Source organism: Vespula pensylvanica, chromosome 10 (genome assembly GCF_014466175.1).
Source record: "Vespula pensylvanica isolate Volc-1 chromosome 10, ASM1446617v1, whole genome shotgun sequence".
Classification (NCBI taxonomy): Eukaryota; Metazoa; Arthropoda; class Insecta; order Hymenoptera; family Vespidae; genus Vespula; species Vespula pensylvanica.
This window is the reverse complement of record NC_057694.1, coordinates 8,182,413-8,200,990: the sequence shown is the minus strand read 5'-3', so window position 1 is coordinate 8,200,990 and position 18,578 is coordinate 8,182,413. Positions and strand designations below refer to the sequence as shown.

The following is an 18,578-nucleotide window of genomic DNA, read 5'->3' as shown; positions in this document are numbered from 1 at the left end:
ATTGATAATTTCGAATCAACGTCCATAGGGTATTTTTTACTTCGATCCCTAGAACCTACTCCCAAAATTTGTACAGATCATTTCGTTAAAACCCGTCTAGCGTGTAACTGGATTATTAGCAACTATTAATAAATAGCTTGGAACAGGTTAGATACAAGAATCTGGAAATTTTTGCTATATACGAAACGTTCGTCATTCGTTCCCGTGGTAATTAATCCGCAAGTAAGAAAATCTTTCTATATAAATTTCTATCGCTGTTGGCAATGCGTAATGTTATATATAATCATGCATAACTTAAGATAAGCTCGGATAACTTGAGATAAGCTCGAATAATTCCCCGTTTATTTCGTAGTTTACTTCGCAGTCGTAAAGCTGAAATAATGTCGATCGACGTAGCTGACGATATACGGGTAAATATAATTTTCATTATATGATTTAAATGTGAAATTAAAATAAACAATGCACATTTTAACTGCATTAGCGATAAGTTGTTGCAAATAATTTGATTTTTATCGTTTCGGTTCGACTAATTTATTCGCAATACTTGTAATATTTATAAGATCATAATTATCAGTTTTTAAATATAGATATTAATTTATAAAAAGACGATAGGCTACACTCGTACAATATAATTATTTTCTTCGCATAGTTTATCATATATATATTCTTGTCCTATTTTAAACAGAAAAACATGATAAGGATTGCCAAAACCATACAACAGGAATTTTATGAACTTCTTCCTGATTGGAATAAATATGAAGCGGAAGATTTCGACATATTACGTCAATATATTGGATATGCATTAGGTAATTACGAGGATGAACGTAAATCGATAAGATAGAAAATGTTAAGAATAAATCAAATGTCTTGATAGATCGTATTCCAGAAAATAAAGAAAAATCGACTGACGGCGACGAACAAATACAATATAGAAGCAAAATGGTATCTTCGATATACGATCAAATAACGAATTATGGTAAGGAGTCGGATGGGAGTATTTTCTGCAGTGTCTTATATAACGTTACATGTGAAATACCAGAACAATCTAACCAGACAGCTAACAGAGAGATTAAGTATATTCCAATTTTTAAAATTAGAAATCATAGCAAAGTAAGTTCATATGACGATCTCGAGGAAAAGTATAATATACAATATGTAGACCACGATGGAAGATTATACTTAAATTGGAACGATTATTTGACGCATAATAAATTGTTCCCTTGTATTATGGTAGTACCCAAAAATGGATATTACGAAGCAGATCTTGAATTAGATATAACGGAAAAGAGTTCTACAGTATTGCTTGCAATTCATTTTTCACCGGTATGTTCGTTAAACACTAAAATCGTTAACCACATAGATGTGGCATCTAGCGTTTTAAGTTTCGGCGCTCTTGGAATTACTGCTTTGTCATGGTTTACTCCTATCGCACCTATGGTCATGTTGGCAGGTAATACAAATATTATTCGTAGCGTTATTATTTGACGTTTAGAATGTAAATCGTTTCTAATCGAATAACGGGATAATTTTTTTAAAACAGGAACAACAGCGACAAGTTTTGGCGGTGTTTGGATGTTTGGCAGATCTATACATAATTTAATCGATCGTAAATCGCATAAAGAATCTGTTAGTCTTAGAGACAGAAATGCATTGTCATCCTGGATCAGCGTTGCCGGATATACAATGGGGTTTGCATTGACCAAGGGAAGTTCAATACTTTCAAAAGTTGCGCAAACTGGTAAAAATATAGGATTAGCTACCAGAGTAGCGTATAATACAGCAGTAATTGGTAATATATCTGTCAACGTCGCTTGTATCGGATTCAACGGATATCGTATCGTCGAGAAGTATCGGGAAAAGCGTAAGGTCGATATGGTCGACGTGGTTTCCTTTGTAGCGCATGCAATGTTTTTTGCTAATACTGTATTATCTACACAATTTGCGCATGATATTATTAATAGTTCTCATGGTAAGGTTCTAGAAGACTACGAAGCTACTTTACGAAATAAACGTCATCGTAAGGCGTATAATAAAATAAAAAATAATGCAAATTCAAAAGCAGAAATAGTACGTTACGTTAGGAAAGTTCAATCAAGAGCAGAGCTTTTCTCTTCCAAGAGTGGCAATCGACCAAGCGATAGTCAATCAAATGGTAATAAACCAACCGATAGTCAAAGAAATGGTAACAAACCAAAGGATAGAAAACCAAAAGATAATAAACCAAGTGGTTGTCGACAAAATCAACCAAATGGTAATAAACCTAATGATAGTCAACCAAACGCTAATAAACCTAATAATAGTCAACCAAATGGTTATAAACCTAATGATAGTCAACCAAACGCTAATAAACCTAATGATAGTCAACCAAATGCTAATAAACCTAATGATAGTCAACCAAATGGTAATAAACTAAGCGATAGGAAAGCAAGAGATAATAAACCAAATGATAGTCAAAGAAATGATAACAAACCAAATGATAATCAACCAAATGGTAATAAACCAAGCGATAGGAAAGTAAGAGATAAACCAAATGATAGTCAAAGAAATGATAACAAATCAAGGGATAGTCGAGCAAGCGGTAGTCGACTAAATGGTACTAACGCAAACAATGAGATAAAAAGTGGTAGTTTAACAAATTGCGGTACAAACAATAAGATTACGAAGAATACATCATTTGCAAGAGATCAAATATACATTGCAAATTCGTTTATATTGGATCCAAAAGAATTTATAAATAACTTTGAGAAACTTCATGGTTTGTCTGAAATTGGTTATTCATTTTTACGCAGTATCGATGTTTCTATTATACCACTGACCGGTAAACTTTTAAAGTTGTTAACTCATTACTACAAGCATTGTCCTTTGTTTAGTAGTTTAAACGCCATCCCAGAATTTAAAATGCTCCTTCATGAGATGCAGTCTGTACACGACGCGGAAATGATGCTAGATAGAATATTTTTTCTTTCGATGAAAATGCTTACCAGATGTAAACGACGCAACTCGTGGGAAGCCGATTTAATCAAAATAGCATATGTTTTATGGTGCTATGGGAAGGTACATGCAAAAAGGCGACTACGAGAAATGGATGGAGAAATAGAGTCAAAAATAATATTTACTCTTTTTTATTTTATATACGAGAATTTTGAGGAATTAAGCACGATTTTTTCCAATGCATTAAATGTTTATTTGAATAATTCGGAACGTAAAATGTATTACTACGGAACGTAATATGAAGTTATCGAAATAAAGAACGAGATATTTTATAAATTGATGACAGGTATTATACAAATGTATTTCTAATTATATAATATTTATATTTTGTATATACATTTTTCATACCTTTACTATTTTTCTACTTTTATCAAGAATCGAAAGAGATTTTTATTACGAGGAAGTATATTATACTTTGTATGTTAAGAAAAATAATATTAAATATATGATTTAAAAAGTATGAATGATCTACTACTACTACTACTACTACTACTACTACTACTACTACTACTACTACTACTATTATTATTATTATTACTACAGTGCGAATAGATTATAAAATTTAGGTGCGTCTTGCTCTGTGTTTTGTTTTGGAAGACCTATTTTGTTTTACTATTTCTCTCTCTCTCTCTCTCTCTCTCTCTCTCCCTCCCCTCTCTTGAGGGTAAACGTAGACCTGCGCTCTGTGAGTAGTTTAGTTTCGGCTTCTGCGATCCGCCTAACTGGAGGGGATACGCGCACTTACTCTTTCCGTCAGTCACGTGGAGAAGTTAGGCGATTACGGTTCGAGTTTCGCGCCTCTCTCGACACTTTTCTCTTATTATTTTCTTCCAAATTCTTCGACAACAAAGACTTGTGTTTTTCTCGATCGTTTTGATAGAGCAGGGAACAAGTGTCAAGAAAAACACATCGAGAAACGCATCTTTCAAAAGTAGCGGACAGGGAAGTGTACTGCGTCAAATTCAAAGGTTAGTCACTTATTTCGCATTGTTGTCTTTTCTTTTTGACTATTTTCTTACTTTTTTCTTTCTTTCTTTCTTTCTTTTTTTTTTTTTTTATAATAATATAACGCCATATTGCGAAAGCTGCCGATCATCGCGGTATAATGCTTTTTGACTTGTTTTCTTCGTTATCATTTCTTCGATGGAAAAAAGGTTAATATTTCAAGCGATACGAAAAGCGTGCTATAGCTGTGTATCTATTTCGAATGTAATGATTTCGAACGAATGTACGTTTTAAATATGACAGCTCGTATATATACACGTAACTTGTATTCTTCTTTAATGTCTCGAGCATCATGACACGTGTTAATCAATAAGTACATATTCGAAGGAGAGAATCGAATTGTATAAAAGAATTCATTATGTTTAGGGTATATCGTTTAAACGGACATATTTTTATTTCATCCAAGGTTGAAGAAAATTTTGTCGTATATTAAATATATGTTATATCAAATATATTTATATCCTTGGATGTAATTAAGTAGATGAGGATATTATAAGGCTCGTAGAGATAAAAAGTATCGAATTAATATTTCCGTTTAATGGGAATTGACGGAAAGGAGAATTTGAAAAATCGCTAATGTTTCCTTGGCACTTTTTTCAAAGAATATACCGATTGCGGCATAACTGTACATAAGATTTACCATCGTCCTCGATTAGCCGGAAAAGAAAAAAGAGAGAGGGAGAGAAAAAAAACCGACCGTTCGTCGAATATTTAGGTCATCCCGACTGCGAAGCTTTATTTTCGTGTAAAGAATAGCAAATCTTTTTCTTCTGGCTACCATCCCCTCGGTGGTAAGAAGCTTCTTTTTTGGAGCATAAAGCGACGGAGATCGGCGAGAATCTTTGCTTATAACGATAGTTGCGTGCGAAATTTTACGGTATTAAAAAAAGTTTCACGAATAAAAATATTCCTACCTGCGGCGTAACGTAGCGTACGTATTATTCGCGAGAATTTTTTCGTCCGAGCGAAGAATTTTGCAAATCGTGTGTATTTGTCTATATATAGGTACATATATACGATATGTACATACATCGGTACTTTGCTTCGGGGTACCTAAAAGCACTCGCAGGATTGATGGACGACTTTGGTGGTACGGCCTCTGAAATACGGGCTTCTCTCTCTCTCTCTCTCTCTCTCTCTCTCTCTCTCTCTCTCTCTTTTTCTCCCTCCCTCTCTCCACCCTCCGCCAACCCGATCGGAGCCTATCGCGAAGGAAGCAAATCAAATTTTAAACGCATCGTTCCCGTGACCAATCTTGTTAGACCTTTTTTAACGAAATCGGATTCCTCCGTCTTTTTTCTCTTTACCTTGCGAGAGCTCTCTCTCTCTCTCTCTCTCTCTCTCTCTCTCTCTCTCTCTTTCCTAGGACGATTCGGTCTTTGTATTCGCTGCCCTCCTCCTTTCGAAATAGAGAAAGAAAGAAAAGTGTTTACGAGATTTCGTTCGTATCAATAGTTTCTTTCTTTTTCTCGTAAGGTTATAACCATTGTATCGGAATGTTGTTGTTTTGAAAATTTTGAGAAGAGAAAGAAGCGGTATCGCGCGTCTTCGGCTCGAATCGTCGAGTTATCGCCGAGGCTACATCTATTCTGGATTATAAATCCTTATGACTCGAGGAAGCCGTATGCGAACGATAATTAACAATTACGCAGGAAGAAGCGGCCTTACGTAGAGAGTGAGATCGTCTTGGAGATAGTAATTTTGTAAAGCACGTTTTCAAGGAAGAGTAACAACACGATCGTGCGAGGTACGTTTAGTAACGTCAGTTCGAACAATTAGAGATGTATCGTTTTAGCGTAAATGTAAAATATATAGGCGCGTCGATGAAAGAATCGTCGTCGCAACTCGGACATCGCAACAATCCGTCTCGCCGTAGTGGAAGAATCGCGATAGTTGGAAGGCATTAGGAATCCATTGATTCGCGTTTCTTTCATCCTGCCGGAGAGAGACTCGTGTCGTAACCTTGAGCCCAGTTATGCTGCATCAGATCGATGGTTGGAAGTAATAGGATAGATATTAGAAACATTTCTCGTGAAAAATTGAATCCAGGCTGATTCGAAGCTATAACCACGCGAAGAATTCGCCTTGTTACGGATGTTACCGGCATCGTAACGCTAAACGTCGTCGTATCAAATATATCATTAGATATCAAGGAGGTATATCTCGTCCGATCTCCGAGGATCAATCCGATGATTTCGTGATCGATCGACGATATTCGATTCGCGTTAAATATATCCATCCAATATTTTCATTGTATCGTTACAAGTAATAATTTTAAACAGAATTTAACCACGTAGTCGGCTGCCATTCGTCTAAGAACGCGAGTTTTCGATCGGTTTGATTCATCGATTGGTTTGAAATAATAAATGTCATACCAGATTGTTTACACGATAGACGCGGTAGCCGCGTCTGGATTGCGTTTGCGCATGCGATGCTTTTTCTTTCGATGCTTCTTATTTTCTTCGGTGCGCGAATCGGATTATATTTATCCGTCGTTCTTGAATCGAAATTATTCTAGATGTAGATATGAACGAATGGAAAGGATTTATTTGCCTTTCCGAAACGTACGTCGTGGTACGAAGAAAGGAAGTTTGCACAGGCATCTCGTCGCGAGTAAACTCGTTTGCGACGACTCGAGTATCTCGAAAAAAAATGAAGGGAAAGGGAGGATTGCGTCTACGAAAGTTTGAAAAACTACAGGAGGCCTATTAGGATCGAAAGCTATTAGCTTCGATCGTAACGAAGTCGAGCCGTCCAACTAATCCGTTGAATCTAGGGGTTTGCAGCGAGTCGAGCGCAACGTTAAAAATCGCGCGTACCGCTCGTCGAAATGACGAGCAGCTTGCGAATAGGGAGACGTAATGGCAGCGAGTCGAGTTAGAGTTCAATCTTTAGGACCGTGTAATTTTATTTATTAAATCATTTTAAAGTTATCCTCCTACGATATTCGCGCAAAGGCGAATGGATCGAGATATCGTTCGGCCGTTACGTTTACGATTCATCGAACGTGTCGGTGAAGCGGCTGGTATTCGTGCGAGTACGTAAATAGGATGAAGGACTTTCAAGGTTACCATCGCGATACGAAGGCGTATTGTCGTGAGCAAACTTTTCTCGATTCTGACACGAAGACGGGAAGAACGTTGCATAAGGAAGAATTGAGAGAGGAGAGAGAAATAAAACAAAGGGACGTTGTATGAAAGAATGGAAGCGAGCGTATTTTCTCTCTTTCTTTCCTTCGCTCTAATCGTTCTCACGAAGGAAACTCGCGAGGGAAATATTTTCCTGCGGGCGACACGTATCGTCTCATCGAAACGACTCTTACCTTCCGGAATTTTATCGGCTTTCCAATCCCTTCTCGGTCTTCGGCCTTTCTAAAATCGAAGGAAATAATTTTCTCCATTCTTTCGGCCGAAAAAGTCTTTCAACGTTACACACGACACTGTATCCGCCGCGTCGGTTTAGCCCGCGTACGACACCGTATATAACTACACGCTGTTCTTTTCGTCCAAGTTTCGCTCGAATAAATAACGAAAGCATACGTAAATACGTCTAACTTCTTCGTTGATAGATACGACATGTTTAAGGAAATTAATGACATTTCTTTGATTCGTAGAACCGTTTGTCTTGCGCTTGAGAGAGCGTATATGCATAGCTACGTACGTTTGTACACATACCTACGTGTGTAATTCGTGGACGACGCGCACGAGTGCTGTCAAAGTTGAACAAGTTTCGAACAGTCGTACCTTCTCAAGCGTGGTTTAATGACGTTTCCAGTTTACCACCGCAAATTTATTACCCGTCTTTAGCTAGCAACGAGACAAATCACTCCGCGTGAGACTCGAGTCGTCGCAAAAAGAAAAGTCCGAACGTATCCGTTCGATTAAGATCGATTTGTGCGATTAAAAGTGAATAATCTTTTAATATTTTTCTCTTGATTAAACGAGGAGATACGTTTGGTTTAATCTCACTTATATATCTCAAGTTCTTAGAATTTTTTTTTCTTTTTTGTATTCGTCCGATTCGATTCCTCTTCATAAATTCGCTTATTGGCTCCTCTTTCGTTTATCTTTTATTTTCGCTATATCTTTTATCGAAGATGGACGATGAGAAGGACGAGAATTGAAATTCGTCGTAAAGGAAAGAGGAACTGACTTTTTCGTTTTCATTCGCAAGCAACAACTTTATTATCGCTTTACGTAGTGTGGTCCTCTTATGAAAAGAATATCTCGACCGGTTGATGAAAAGCAAATACGTTTCACGATTAAAGTACATATATTGGTAAGTTAATGGTACTCTGCTCATCGCTTTATTGCGTATAGCGTTTTACGACGCCGATATTACGACGATAGAAGGAAGATCTTGCTAGATTGCGATAAAGAAACGTTCAAGTTGCGTCGTTGTCGCGATTCGTGACTCGAGTAGCGACAAAGGCGCGCGCGCGCGCGCGCGAGAGAGAGAGAGGAGCGTTGCTTAGAAAATTTCATAAGACGCGTCTTCTTCGCTTCTGTATTGATTAGCCTACGGGGCTGCACCGTATCTTTCTTCGGCAGCCCTTCAATTATCTTTCCAGCTACTTTTTCATGTATTGAACGTCCTCGCTTATTAACTGTTACCTAACCAGACTCCCCGTTAACAGCTTTACATAACGAAATACCGGTTAGCGTGTAACAAAATCCACGACATTCTTTACAAATTTAATATCGTCGATTTAAAACGAGTCGGTTTCAATTACGATGGGAGGCACTTTCGAAATTGGATAAAAATTTCTTGGAAGATTAGAGTTAGGTATCTCTCGTTTATTAATCGTAAGCAATTAGTGCTCTTTCCTTTTTTTCCCCCTTTTGAAACGTAATCTGGAGTCGTCGGGAAGAATGGCGAGCAGGAACGTAAGTCTTGTAAAGAGATAAGAGATGTCGTTAGAAAGGAAAAGAACGAGTCTCGATGTAATTATCTTTGCTTACTTCCTATCCCCGGCATGATTTTCTCGCTCTTTATCCGTTGTCTGCCAAGCTTTTAGCGGTAAGCACATCTCCTGAAATACGAGAGTTTGAATTGGGTTCTGTTGCTGCGACATCCCTTTTCACAAGTATTTATGTACACTCGTCGATAGAGAAAAGCTTCGTCGCACGTGAGTCGTTTCATTTTCCCGTCTCCTCAGCCTATAGTATAGGACATTATAACACTTTCTATTTTTCCCCGATTATGTTATTTCCTCTTACATTTAAGCGCGCGCGCTCGCTCTCTCTCTCTCTCTCTCTCCCGCTTTCAAATTCATCGTGGAATTCGAGAAATCGCATTATTGGCTGAGCCTCTGTAGAACATTACATAATGCAATCGGATTATGGTTAGCCCTATGGCCGAATTTTGTGCGGTAAAAGCGAGATAGATCGTTCGTACACCTATACCAAAGTTTGCCAGATGAGTTCGTTGAATAATGGATGAGGGCTTGTCGGTACGGCAAAGTAAGTAAACGTATCGATGCTTTTCGCAAAAATTATCGGCCACGGTAGCGTAATAACTTCATATCGCTTAACCTGTTTGGAAAACTAATTGATAATAAACGTATCGTTTACTTTATGTTTTAGACTTTTGATAGAAGAAAGCAATTCGTTCGCGGTGGAGGGTGGCGATCGAGTCAGAAAACATCGACATGTCACCCCTTTGCCCGTTAAATACCAAAACGTCAATGTCAGCGGTAAGTAGTCAGCGTCGGTATCGCGTACTAAATGGTCGAGATATATGTATACGTATATAGATTATGGAGATGCTCGTATTTTCTCAGGTGACGTAACAAAAATCGAGGTGATGCTCGAGGAAGCACCGGACGACACCGTCCTTGCTGGGTCTATACCCTCGGAATTGGATGCCGGCATCGAATTAAATTCAACATATCCAGGTGATAAGCTCGAAAATGAGGTCCGAAGATGAACAGGAACGAGATCGGTTTTAAAACATTGTCAATCGTTTCGTCTTATATTTATCCGATAAATACGAAGGAGCCAGTGATTAAAACTAAAGCGGAATCGTGCGATCGTGCTAATCTTTTTTGATCGACGACTTTGCCATCAAGACGATTTATCGTCTTCTTCGTCAAATATCTACGACATCCTAGATCATTTCGGTGTCGTAATAGCGAGTTCTAAGAGCTATAAATCTAACGTTTCACGATACACACACGCGCGCGCGCGCGAGTACGGACACCGACGGACGCGCATTACTCATAGAGAAGGTTCGGTAAATGCACCAGCACCGTTTTACAGAGACGCTCGGATGTTCCCAATAAATATGTCGATTTTCTGATTTATCGTTATCGATTATATCGCACGACGAATTAGAATCGCAAACTAGTAAATCGAGAAGCAATCTTAACGATCCATATTTCAATTGTTCGCGTTATATAAACTTTAGATTCGAGGTTTGAAAATTTCTATCGTTATTGATCGACGCATTTCGGAAAGTGCAACAAAGGATGCTTGTATTACGTACGGCGAGATACGAGAGAGAAGACGGATCGAATCGTGCAGCGACAAACGTACGTACGTACGTACGTTGCGCGTGTCGTATTTTCCGGTTTTCACTCGCACGAAAGTCGTTATCGTATCGAGCTTGGAACGATGGCTAGGGCAGAGGAAACATTTTGCTTTGGATAAAAACGCTCCGTGGACTCGAATAAGATCGGTCTTTTAATTGGTCGTTCATTTCCTTTTTAAAGATCGTGAACGATTCGTGAACAAAGCGTCCGGGTTAAAAAAGCTTTCGATTTTTCTTTTCTTTTATATTCGTTCTTTCAGGAATACCAGAAACGGGTGCGGTCGTGGTCAGAGCCGAGGAAGCTCTGATCGTCGTCCTAGTTCTCGTCCTTTGGGTCGCAGCGATAGCGTTATTTTTTAATCGATGGGGAAAGATCAGAATGTTGGAGCCCTATCAGCCAAAGTTTCAGCAACAACACAGGCAAAGCTGCACGATGGTCGACATGAACGCGCTTACGGTTAGAACTCCATTGATCAGTTTCTCTTGTAAACTTTGTTCGTGACACTTCTTTCTTGGAGCTTCCTTAGTTTAGTTTAGCATATCCCCCTTCTACCGCTTGCTCCCTAAAACCTCCCTAGAAAAAATATTAAGTAGAAAGTAGCTGTTTCCTCGGTGCGGTCAAATCGGCTTACTTGAATATTTTCGTTCGTAATCCGTAACGTAGTAGGGTCGCGAAAGAACGGATCAGTCGTAAGACGTTAGGAGAACTTTTAGGTCGATTAATCTCTTAAGGTCGTTACACCATGCCTAGGCTCGAGTTTGTAAGTTCTCTTCGAGTAAGTTTGCGCAACCTGATCGTTGATCGTTGATCGTTGACGACGGCGTGCTTCAAACGGATTACCGCTATGTCGAGCCGGTGGCTCTTGGATTCGAGTAGGACGACCCTTCGTGCGACATGTCCGATCGATCGATCAACGCTGAATGGTCAAATCAACGGAATTAGAATGAATTCGTACATGGCGAAAATGCATCCCTGCCGAGTGAAAGCAATGTCAAAGCGAGGTCGATCGACGTTCCTGCCGTATCCATTACTCGTTCGACCTCCCTTCTTGTCCGAGACCTCTGACGCACGCCGAACGCAACCCGGAGAGAGGGAGAGAGCGAGAGAGAGCATCATCGGAATAAACGCGTACTTACATAACGATCCTACGCTCGAGTAAGAACGACCTCTTAGAATCCCTTTCTCCTTTTCCATTTTTCTTCCGTTTCTCTCACATTTTTCTCACCCGAATTACGTCTTTTGACGTTCAAGCCTTCTCATCGTTTATTCTTACGAGAGCAGGGAGATAATCTCTCCAAAGAAAAAGGTGCGACGTAAAAAAAAAGAAATTTCGAGTACGATCGTAGATCTTATACTTTTGTTGGATAGAGAAATAAAGAAGAAAACGAAGCACCGAGGATAATCAGGAAAAAAACGCGAGACCCGGATCACCGTGTAACAAGATGAAATGGGAAACGCGAAGGATGTTGGAATTCTTCTTGGAGTTTTCTCGAAACGTCGAGAAGCAAATTCTCCGGACGACGAGATCGTTTCTGTTAGGATTTTATAACGTAAACTCGAAGGCAAGGTCGTTTATCATTCGTATATGTATATAGGTGTCTAGAGGCATCTATAGGTATCTATCGGTACCTATAGTTATCTATGGACGATGCATCTACATAGTATATGCGTACGTAGGTAGGCAGAATATCGATGTTGAAGTGGCTCGATAGTAAATTGAGAAACGTCGAGTGGTATCGAGTAAAATATTTCTCTTGATTTATCTCATCGGGAGAGAGAAAGAGAGAACCTGTTAACATTTTCAATCGTGATCAGAGAAATGTAGATACGACGAAAGCTTTCGATCGATCGAAAGCAGAGATTCCGAGTTATCGTTTTTTGTTACAAGATTACACGTTGTAAGCATAGGACTGGCAATAGGAGCGCGGGAAACGCGGGAAGACTAATGTTCGCGCGCGTAAAGCTTCCGGCAGGACTTTGTTGACGTTTGCCGTATTTCTCGATTGACGTACCATTGACCGCGCGAGTTCAAACGAATTGAAAGTAGTTCCGACTTTTCAAGTAACGAGTAAGCCGACAAAGAAACGATACGACTTCGACGTTCTTGCGATCTCTCTTTTTTTTTTTTTTTTTTTTTTCCCCCACCAATATTCCTTTCAACGGCGTTTCAACGTGGATTATTGTTCGATCGAAACGGCTCGATTACCTACCTATCCGATGCACCGATCGGTTCTCATTGAAACGTTTTGACGATAAAGAGATCTCAGAATCGACGTACGCTTCGAGTAGCTCCCAGCGTCCGCGGTGCGTACGAAAATACTCATCCGACTAGGAGTGCAACGTCCCCGGTTCGTTCCCTCACTTTACCGTCTCCGAATATTTATAGTCGATCGAGAAGAAGAGAAATTGTCCTTCCGGGATACATACGGGAGCCTTTACATAGTAGGATACGAAAGAAGAAATATTTTTAGAGAAAAATTTTACTACGATATGGACGAGCGTTAAGAGTGGAACGTTTTTAAAACTTCTATCACGATTCGTCGAGTTTAAGCTGCTCTCGTTAGAAGCCGTGGCTTCTGGGCGTATTTCTTAATGGGATGACCGAAAATAAAAGTCAACGCATTTCCGAGACGAAACGTAGCGCTTACATCGTTCTAACATTTTTTACAGGACACCAAGAATATCTGCATAAAGAGTTCCTTTTCCGGTAGCAACGCGATATTACCGTAACGATAGGAGATATCTATTACGAGGTATCAAGCCACGCGAGGTTGTTTCTCTCGTGGTCGCTTCGGAAGAAATCTTTCTCGAAATTTTACTCCAAATGATATTAGCTCGCACTTTTATCGCACGTTTCCGAGTGTGAAAAATGCGAGAAAAACGACGAGGAGAAATCGTAGCTAGCGTACGACGCTAACGGAATCTATTTCCGACGATAACGCGTAAATAAATCGTAAACCGTGTTAACCGTGTTAAACGCTGCCAGGTAAAATCGGCAAGTCGCGTTGATTTTTCCATAGAGCGTTGTCGTCATATTTTTTTTTCTTCGTAGAAAGTTGCTTGTATCGAAAGTTGTATTACGTGCGAGAGTCGATAACCGACGCTTAAGTAAATTATTTAGAAAATTCGATTTGGCAAAGGACGACGGAAAGGGCGTCGACGAGAGCCAGTGCGAATGAAAATGCCACGCAAAATGGAAACGCGTCGCTTGTCGCGGTGTCGCATTGAACGAAAGGTGGTGGGGGGGAGGTGGGGGGACGATTCTGACCACTCGGAGAGAAGACCGTTCCGGCAAATGATCGAGCGAACGCGCGTCTCTTATCGTCGTCGAATGTTTTCCGATAATGAGGATCGCTCGAATTAACCGTCCTTCCTCCTAACTTACAAAGCTCAGCTTCGAATTGAAAATCCCCGGCGGATTTCGTTCGGAGCGGATAGGATAAAGGCGAATGTTGGTCGATGGATTATTATCTATCGATCATCGTCGACCCAAAATTGTGCCCGAGAAGAACGTCTGTCGGATGCTGCTCGGTCCAAACGTTAACTATCGTTTCGCCGAATTTGAAAACGATCGAATTGTTTCGTTTTATCGTAAAACGGTGCGGAGGTGGAGAGCCAGCCTCCTCGTCGACGAGACCCGTCGACGGCTCGTAAAAGTTTACGTTTCGAAATTGCAAAGATATCGAAGAGCTCTTGCCTTCGACTTTATTATCCGTATCATCTACTTATTAAATAGTCGATCGATTCGCTCGACGTCGTTCCTTCGTGCTCGAGTGGATTAATAATAAGAAAAATATTTAACGACGATAACAACCCTGCTACCTCAAGCTCGTTATCCTCGTTCGCATAACGTATGGAAACGGGCGAGCTATCATCGCGGGATATCGAGTAGAATAAGGTGAAAAAAGGCAAGAAACAAATTTTAAAGATATCTAATAGGGTTCGATAAGATTCGATCGCGAGTAAAAGGTCGACATTAAAGGAAAAATAATGTTACGTCGGCGATGCGAACTCGTCGGTTTTGAGAGTTTGCGACTCAAAGTACATTCCACGTTATTCGTCGTTCCCACGGGAACAAACTTGGCGCTTGTTCCTTCGTCGTACGCTCCAGAGTCGTTCCGACTTTATCGTTCTCTCTCTCTCTCTCTCTCTCTCTCTGTGTAACTATCCGACGCCTGTATCAATCGTAACGATCAACAGCACGAGCAGCGCGCACGCGACTTCTGTTCGCTTTCTCTTCCACTTTTTTCCTTTAAGCTTGAAGCTTCTCGCGGTAGGGCCAAGACGCTTTATCAGCGCGACATGTATCGGAAAAGAGACAAATAGGTGGACTTTTAGCGAAACTTTTCCATATACCGTGTTAGAATGCATTACGCGCGAAACGAAGTAAAACTGCGAAAGCACGTCGGCCGAGATAATTGCAAACGTAGAGCGGAAAGTGCTCGGAAAAAAGAGGCGGGGGCTCGCGGTGGAAGGAGAAAGGTATACGCGTCGATAGAGATAGCAAGGAAGCACGAAACGAACCCGAAACTCGGTTTCGTCTTACTCGGCAGCACCGTACTTACTCGAAATTTAACGTCCACTGGCAGGATCATCCGGCGCACCAGGGTAGCTGCGTAGCCAGTAGCACCACCGAGTGCTGGAGGCCGAGACAGAACAGCGTCTTCGTCGGTTCGAGCAGCGCGTCCCTCGTCGCGGTCGAACAGGAGACACCGAGACGAGCCAAGAGCGCGTTCGACCTGCAGTCTCTCGTTTTGGCCGAGTGCACCACCGTAAGGAATAGCGTCGAGGACGATCGGCCGGAGAACGAGGAAGCGGGGACGGCGAGTTCGAAGGAAGCACCGATGTTAACGGCGGCGCTTACGGAACCATCGAAAGTGGGTCAACGCAGGACGAGCGTTTGTAAGTCGTTGGACAAGCCGTTGCTGCAACAACGCGAGAGGGGTATGAGCGTGTGTCAGGTCGATCGCGGAGAGTATCAGATTCTTCAGAGCAGAGCGTCGCAGAGAGATCGAGGTATGAGTATCTGTTACTTCGATAGAACGGACGTCTTGGCGAGACCCCTTCAGAGGGATCACCGGGGCTCGAGTATTTGTCACTTCGACAGAATGGACGTGCTTGCGAGGCCATCTTTCCGCGATCGCGGCAGCAGCGTTTGCCAGTTCGACAGAATGGACGTTTTGGCACGTCCGACTTCCTCCTGTCTCGGTAAGTCCCTCCTGAGAGAGAGACGCGTAAGCGTTTGCAACTTTCTCGAGAAGAACGAGGAGCCCGTGCTCCGAGCTCCCAACGTCCCTGCTAACGCCTCGCAACAAGCCTTCCAACGCTACGGACGATCCAGCGTGAGCGACGTCGACAAAATCGAGACCGCTCTTCGACCGACTCCATCTCCTTCTCCCGCCTCGAAGAAGACCGCTCGGGATAACAAGGACGTTTCCCCTTCGATTCTCGACCGCCAAGGGGAGCTTCGCTCCGATCGGGATAAGGAAGAGAACGGCGGCATCGCGTATCTCTTCGATCGACCGTCCTGCAGCAAAACGCCGGACGTTGTGCTAGGGTATAAAGCGACTTGCGTTTAAAGGAACGCAACGTATCGTCGCAACGTACTTCGTATCTTCGAAGTTTCCTCTCGAAAGCGGCCGAACGGAACGAACTCGAAGCCTTTGCGTACTAGCAATTTCCGATGGAACGAATCTTTTCCTCGCGATCGAGTAACCTGGTAACGAAACGCATCGGAGCCGAGATCATCGTTGCTCGTACGTCCGTTTACCCACGTACGATGTTATACTTCGTAAAGCACGCGTTGCTCGAATCTGTTGGTAATCGAGAAGTAAATTTGCTCCTTGAATCACGTCGATATATCGTATAAAGAATTGAAAGAAAGATCGGTTCGAAGGATGGTTGTTCGTAGCAGCAACGAGGAATACGATACTTTGCCATCCGATATATATAAAACGGCAGCGTTTAAATGGGATATCCCGAGAAAAAGTTATTAGAAAAATATACCTCGGAAAGATGAATTTTTTTATCGCTACGTTTACTCCTACGACCACTCTGTTATATTAACTGTCGTTCGAACGTTCCTATTTAAATAGTCTATGGATATACGTGTAATTCTCCGACAAAGTCCGGCTTGGATTCTCGTTGTCAGTCTGTTCCCATATGGACGCGATTGAATCCGCTCCGATTCGTTACGCATCAGGGAAGGTAAAGCGTTCTATTCATCGAAACTCGATTAATTTCCTCGTGAATGGTGTAATTTAATCGAGAGGAAGCTTCGTTAAATAAACGCTGTGCAAGGAGCGATCTAGAAAAAGATAGAAAAGAAGTTGCACGGTCGAGAGCTTCGTTGGACCAATCGCGAATCTTTTTCGTACCAATCGTGATTCCTTTTCGTACGCGAACGAGGGGATGAAACCAAAGGAAACGTGATAATTACACATGTATTACATACGATGAAAACAGATGTCAAATATTTTTTATTAATATCTCTTTTATCGCACAATCGTAGCTTAGCCGACACGAAAGAAAACAAGTTGTTATTGGCTCGTCGCTTTATCAACCGTTCGAGGGGTTCGATCTGTTTTTTAACGCGAGAGGGATAATATTCTACTTGGAGGTAGTAGGAAATATTTCTACTGCTTCTTTCTAAAGTTTTTAGAGAGAGAGAGAGAGAGAGAGAGAGGCGCAAAAAAGAATGCGTTATCAAAACTAACGAGAAAATGTTATATCGCTACAAAAAGTCGTAGATAAAAGTTATCGAAAGCATATATTTTGGCCCTTCGGCGGTACTCGAAACGACATCAATTGCGTTTACTTCGAAAGGTTACAAAAGCCGGATCTAGCGTTATTCGGAGAAACGAGAATAAAAAGGAATCAAAACGTACATTTCGATAAAAAACGGCTCGAGCTCTTGTGTCCTTTTTGATATGACTTTGTTGGGCATAAATCGAGAATGCTGGGGAAATGCGGAGTTTCTCGTTCGATCGTTAGAGATTTGACAAATTACGATTAATCGTCCGTGCTTCTCAGTCGTCGTCTCGATTGAATTTTTCCGACGAGCAAAGGATCGGAGCTTTAAGTAACGGTCGACCAACTCTTCCTCTTTATCTCGTCCTCTTGTTTTCTTTACTCTCTTTCCCTTCGAGTAGACGTAAATATAGCTGGAGAGTTTAGCCCTCCGTCCATTTCGTCCTTCTTCCTCGGCGAGTTTTCTCTTTCTCTCTCTCGCGCGCGCGCACGCGCTAGTAAATTAATAGGAATTGCTCTATTCTTCGAAGATGACTCTATCGCTAAATAGACGGATTTTCTCTTTCTCTTTCACGAAATTGTTCGTAGATAAAAAGACAAACGTTTAAATGTTGACGCACGTTCCGCACGTCCGATAATAGACCCCTTCCTTCCAAGGGATCGTTTTTCGAGAATAATGTCGTAGAAATTTCATTCGAGCGTAGTGACGAGTACTTGTTTTAAAAAAAGTTGTTCCGTCGCGGTTGAATCTAACGCGGTGATGGAAAGAAATATATCCATCGAGTATGGTAATCGTCGCTCAACCTGTACTCAGGGAGTCTCTCGGAATAATTAACGTCAATCGTCGAATAATAGAAAAACTATTCCGAATGTTTCCTTTCGGATCTTTCATTTTCCCTGACCTGCCTTTCCTCCACTCGAGATAAAACCGCGAAACACATCGAAATGTCTAAAATATCTTTTCCGAATAATACGCAAGTGTCGTAAACGTAAGAAGCACAGAACCTAAGTACGTAACTATACCTACCTATCTACCCACCCACCCACCCACCCACCTACCTACCTACGTCGCATATTTGCCGATATCGCGTATTTATCCGGTCGAAGAAACGATAAGATAAATTATCGTTTTATCGCGTGTACATACGTACGTACATACATAAACATAGTCGAATAAGTTGTGAAAATTCTTTGCGAACGTATGGGCGCACGTTTGTATTTTCGATGAGAAAATAACGGCGTAATTAGAATATAAATAATAGGCGTGTTTCGTAAGTATTAATTGCTTTTGAACTTTCTT

General features: G+C 41.2%; 1 protein-coding gene across 1 annotated transcript; it reads left to right on the top strand.

The window, feature by feature from the left end:
* Window positions 1-91: 91 nt before the first annotated feature.
* Window positions 92-16,276, top strand: LOC122632367. The gene is made up of 10 exons (XM_043819077.1): window positions 92-222; window positions 353-410; window positions 686-806; window positions 875-1,450; window positions 1,541-3,054; window positions 3,766-3,959; window positions 9,582-9,691; window positions 9,779-9,892; window positions 10,788-10,984; window positions 15,118-16,276. Exons 2-10 carry the CDS (start codon window positions 381-383, stop codon window positions 16,105-16,107), a joined length of 3,846 nt encoding a protein of 1,281 aa, XP_043675012.1. The 5' UTR covers window positions 92-222; window positions 353-380; the 3' UTR covers window positions 16,108-16,276.
* The last annotated feature ends 2,302 nt before the right edge of the window (window positions 16,277-18,578 follow it).

Excerpts from the sequence above, each read along its gene's own strand:
- LOC122632367 (XM_043819077.1), top strand. The coding sequence starts at position 381 with ATGTCGATCGACGTAGCTGACGATATACGG. Across the intron at positions 3,960-9,581 it reads GTACTGCGTCAAATTCAAAG|ACTTTTGATAGAAGAAAGCA; the intron begins GTTAGTCACTTA and ends TTTATGTTTTAG. Across the intron at positions 10,985-15,117 it reads TCGACATGAACGCGCTTACG|GATCATCCGGCGCACCAGGG; the intron begins GTTAGAACTCCA and ends GTCCACTGGCAG.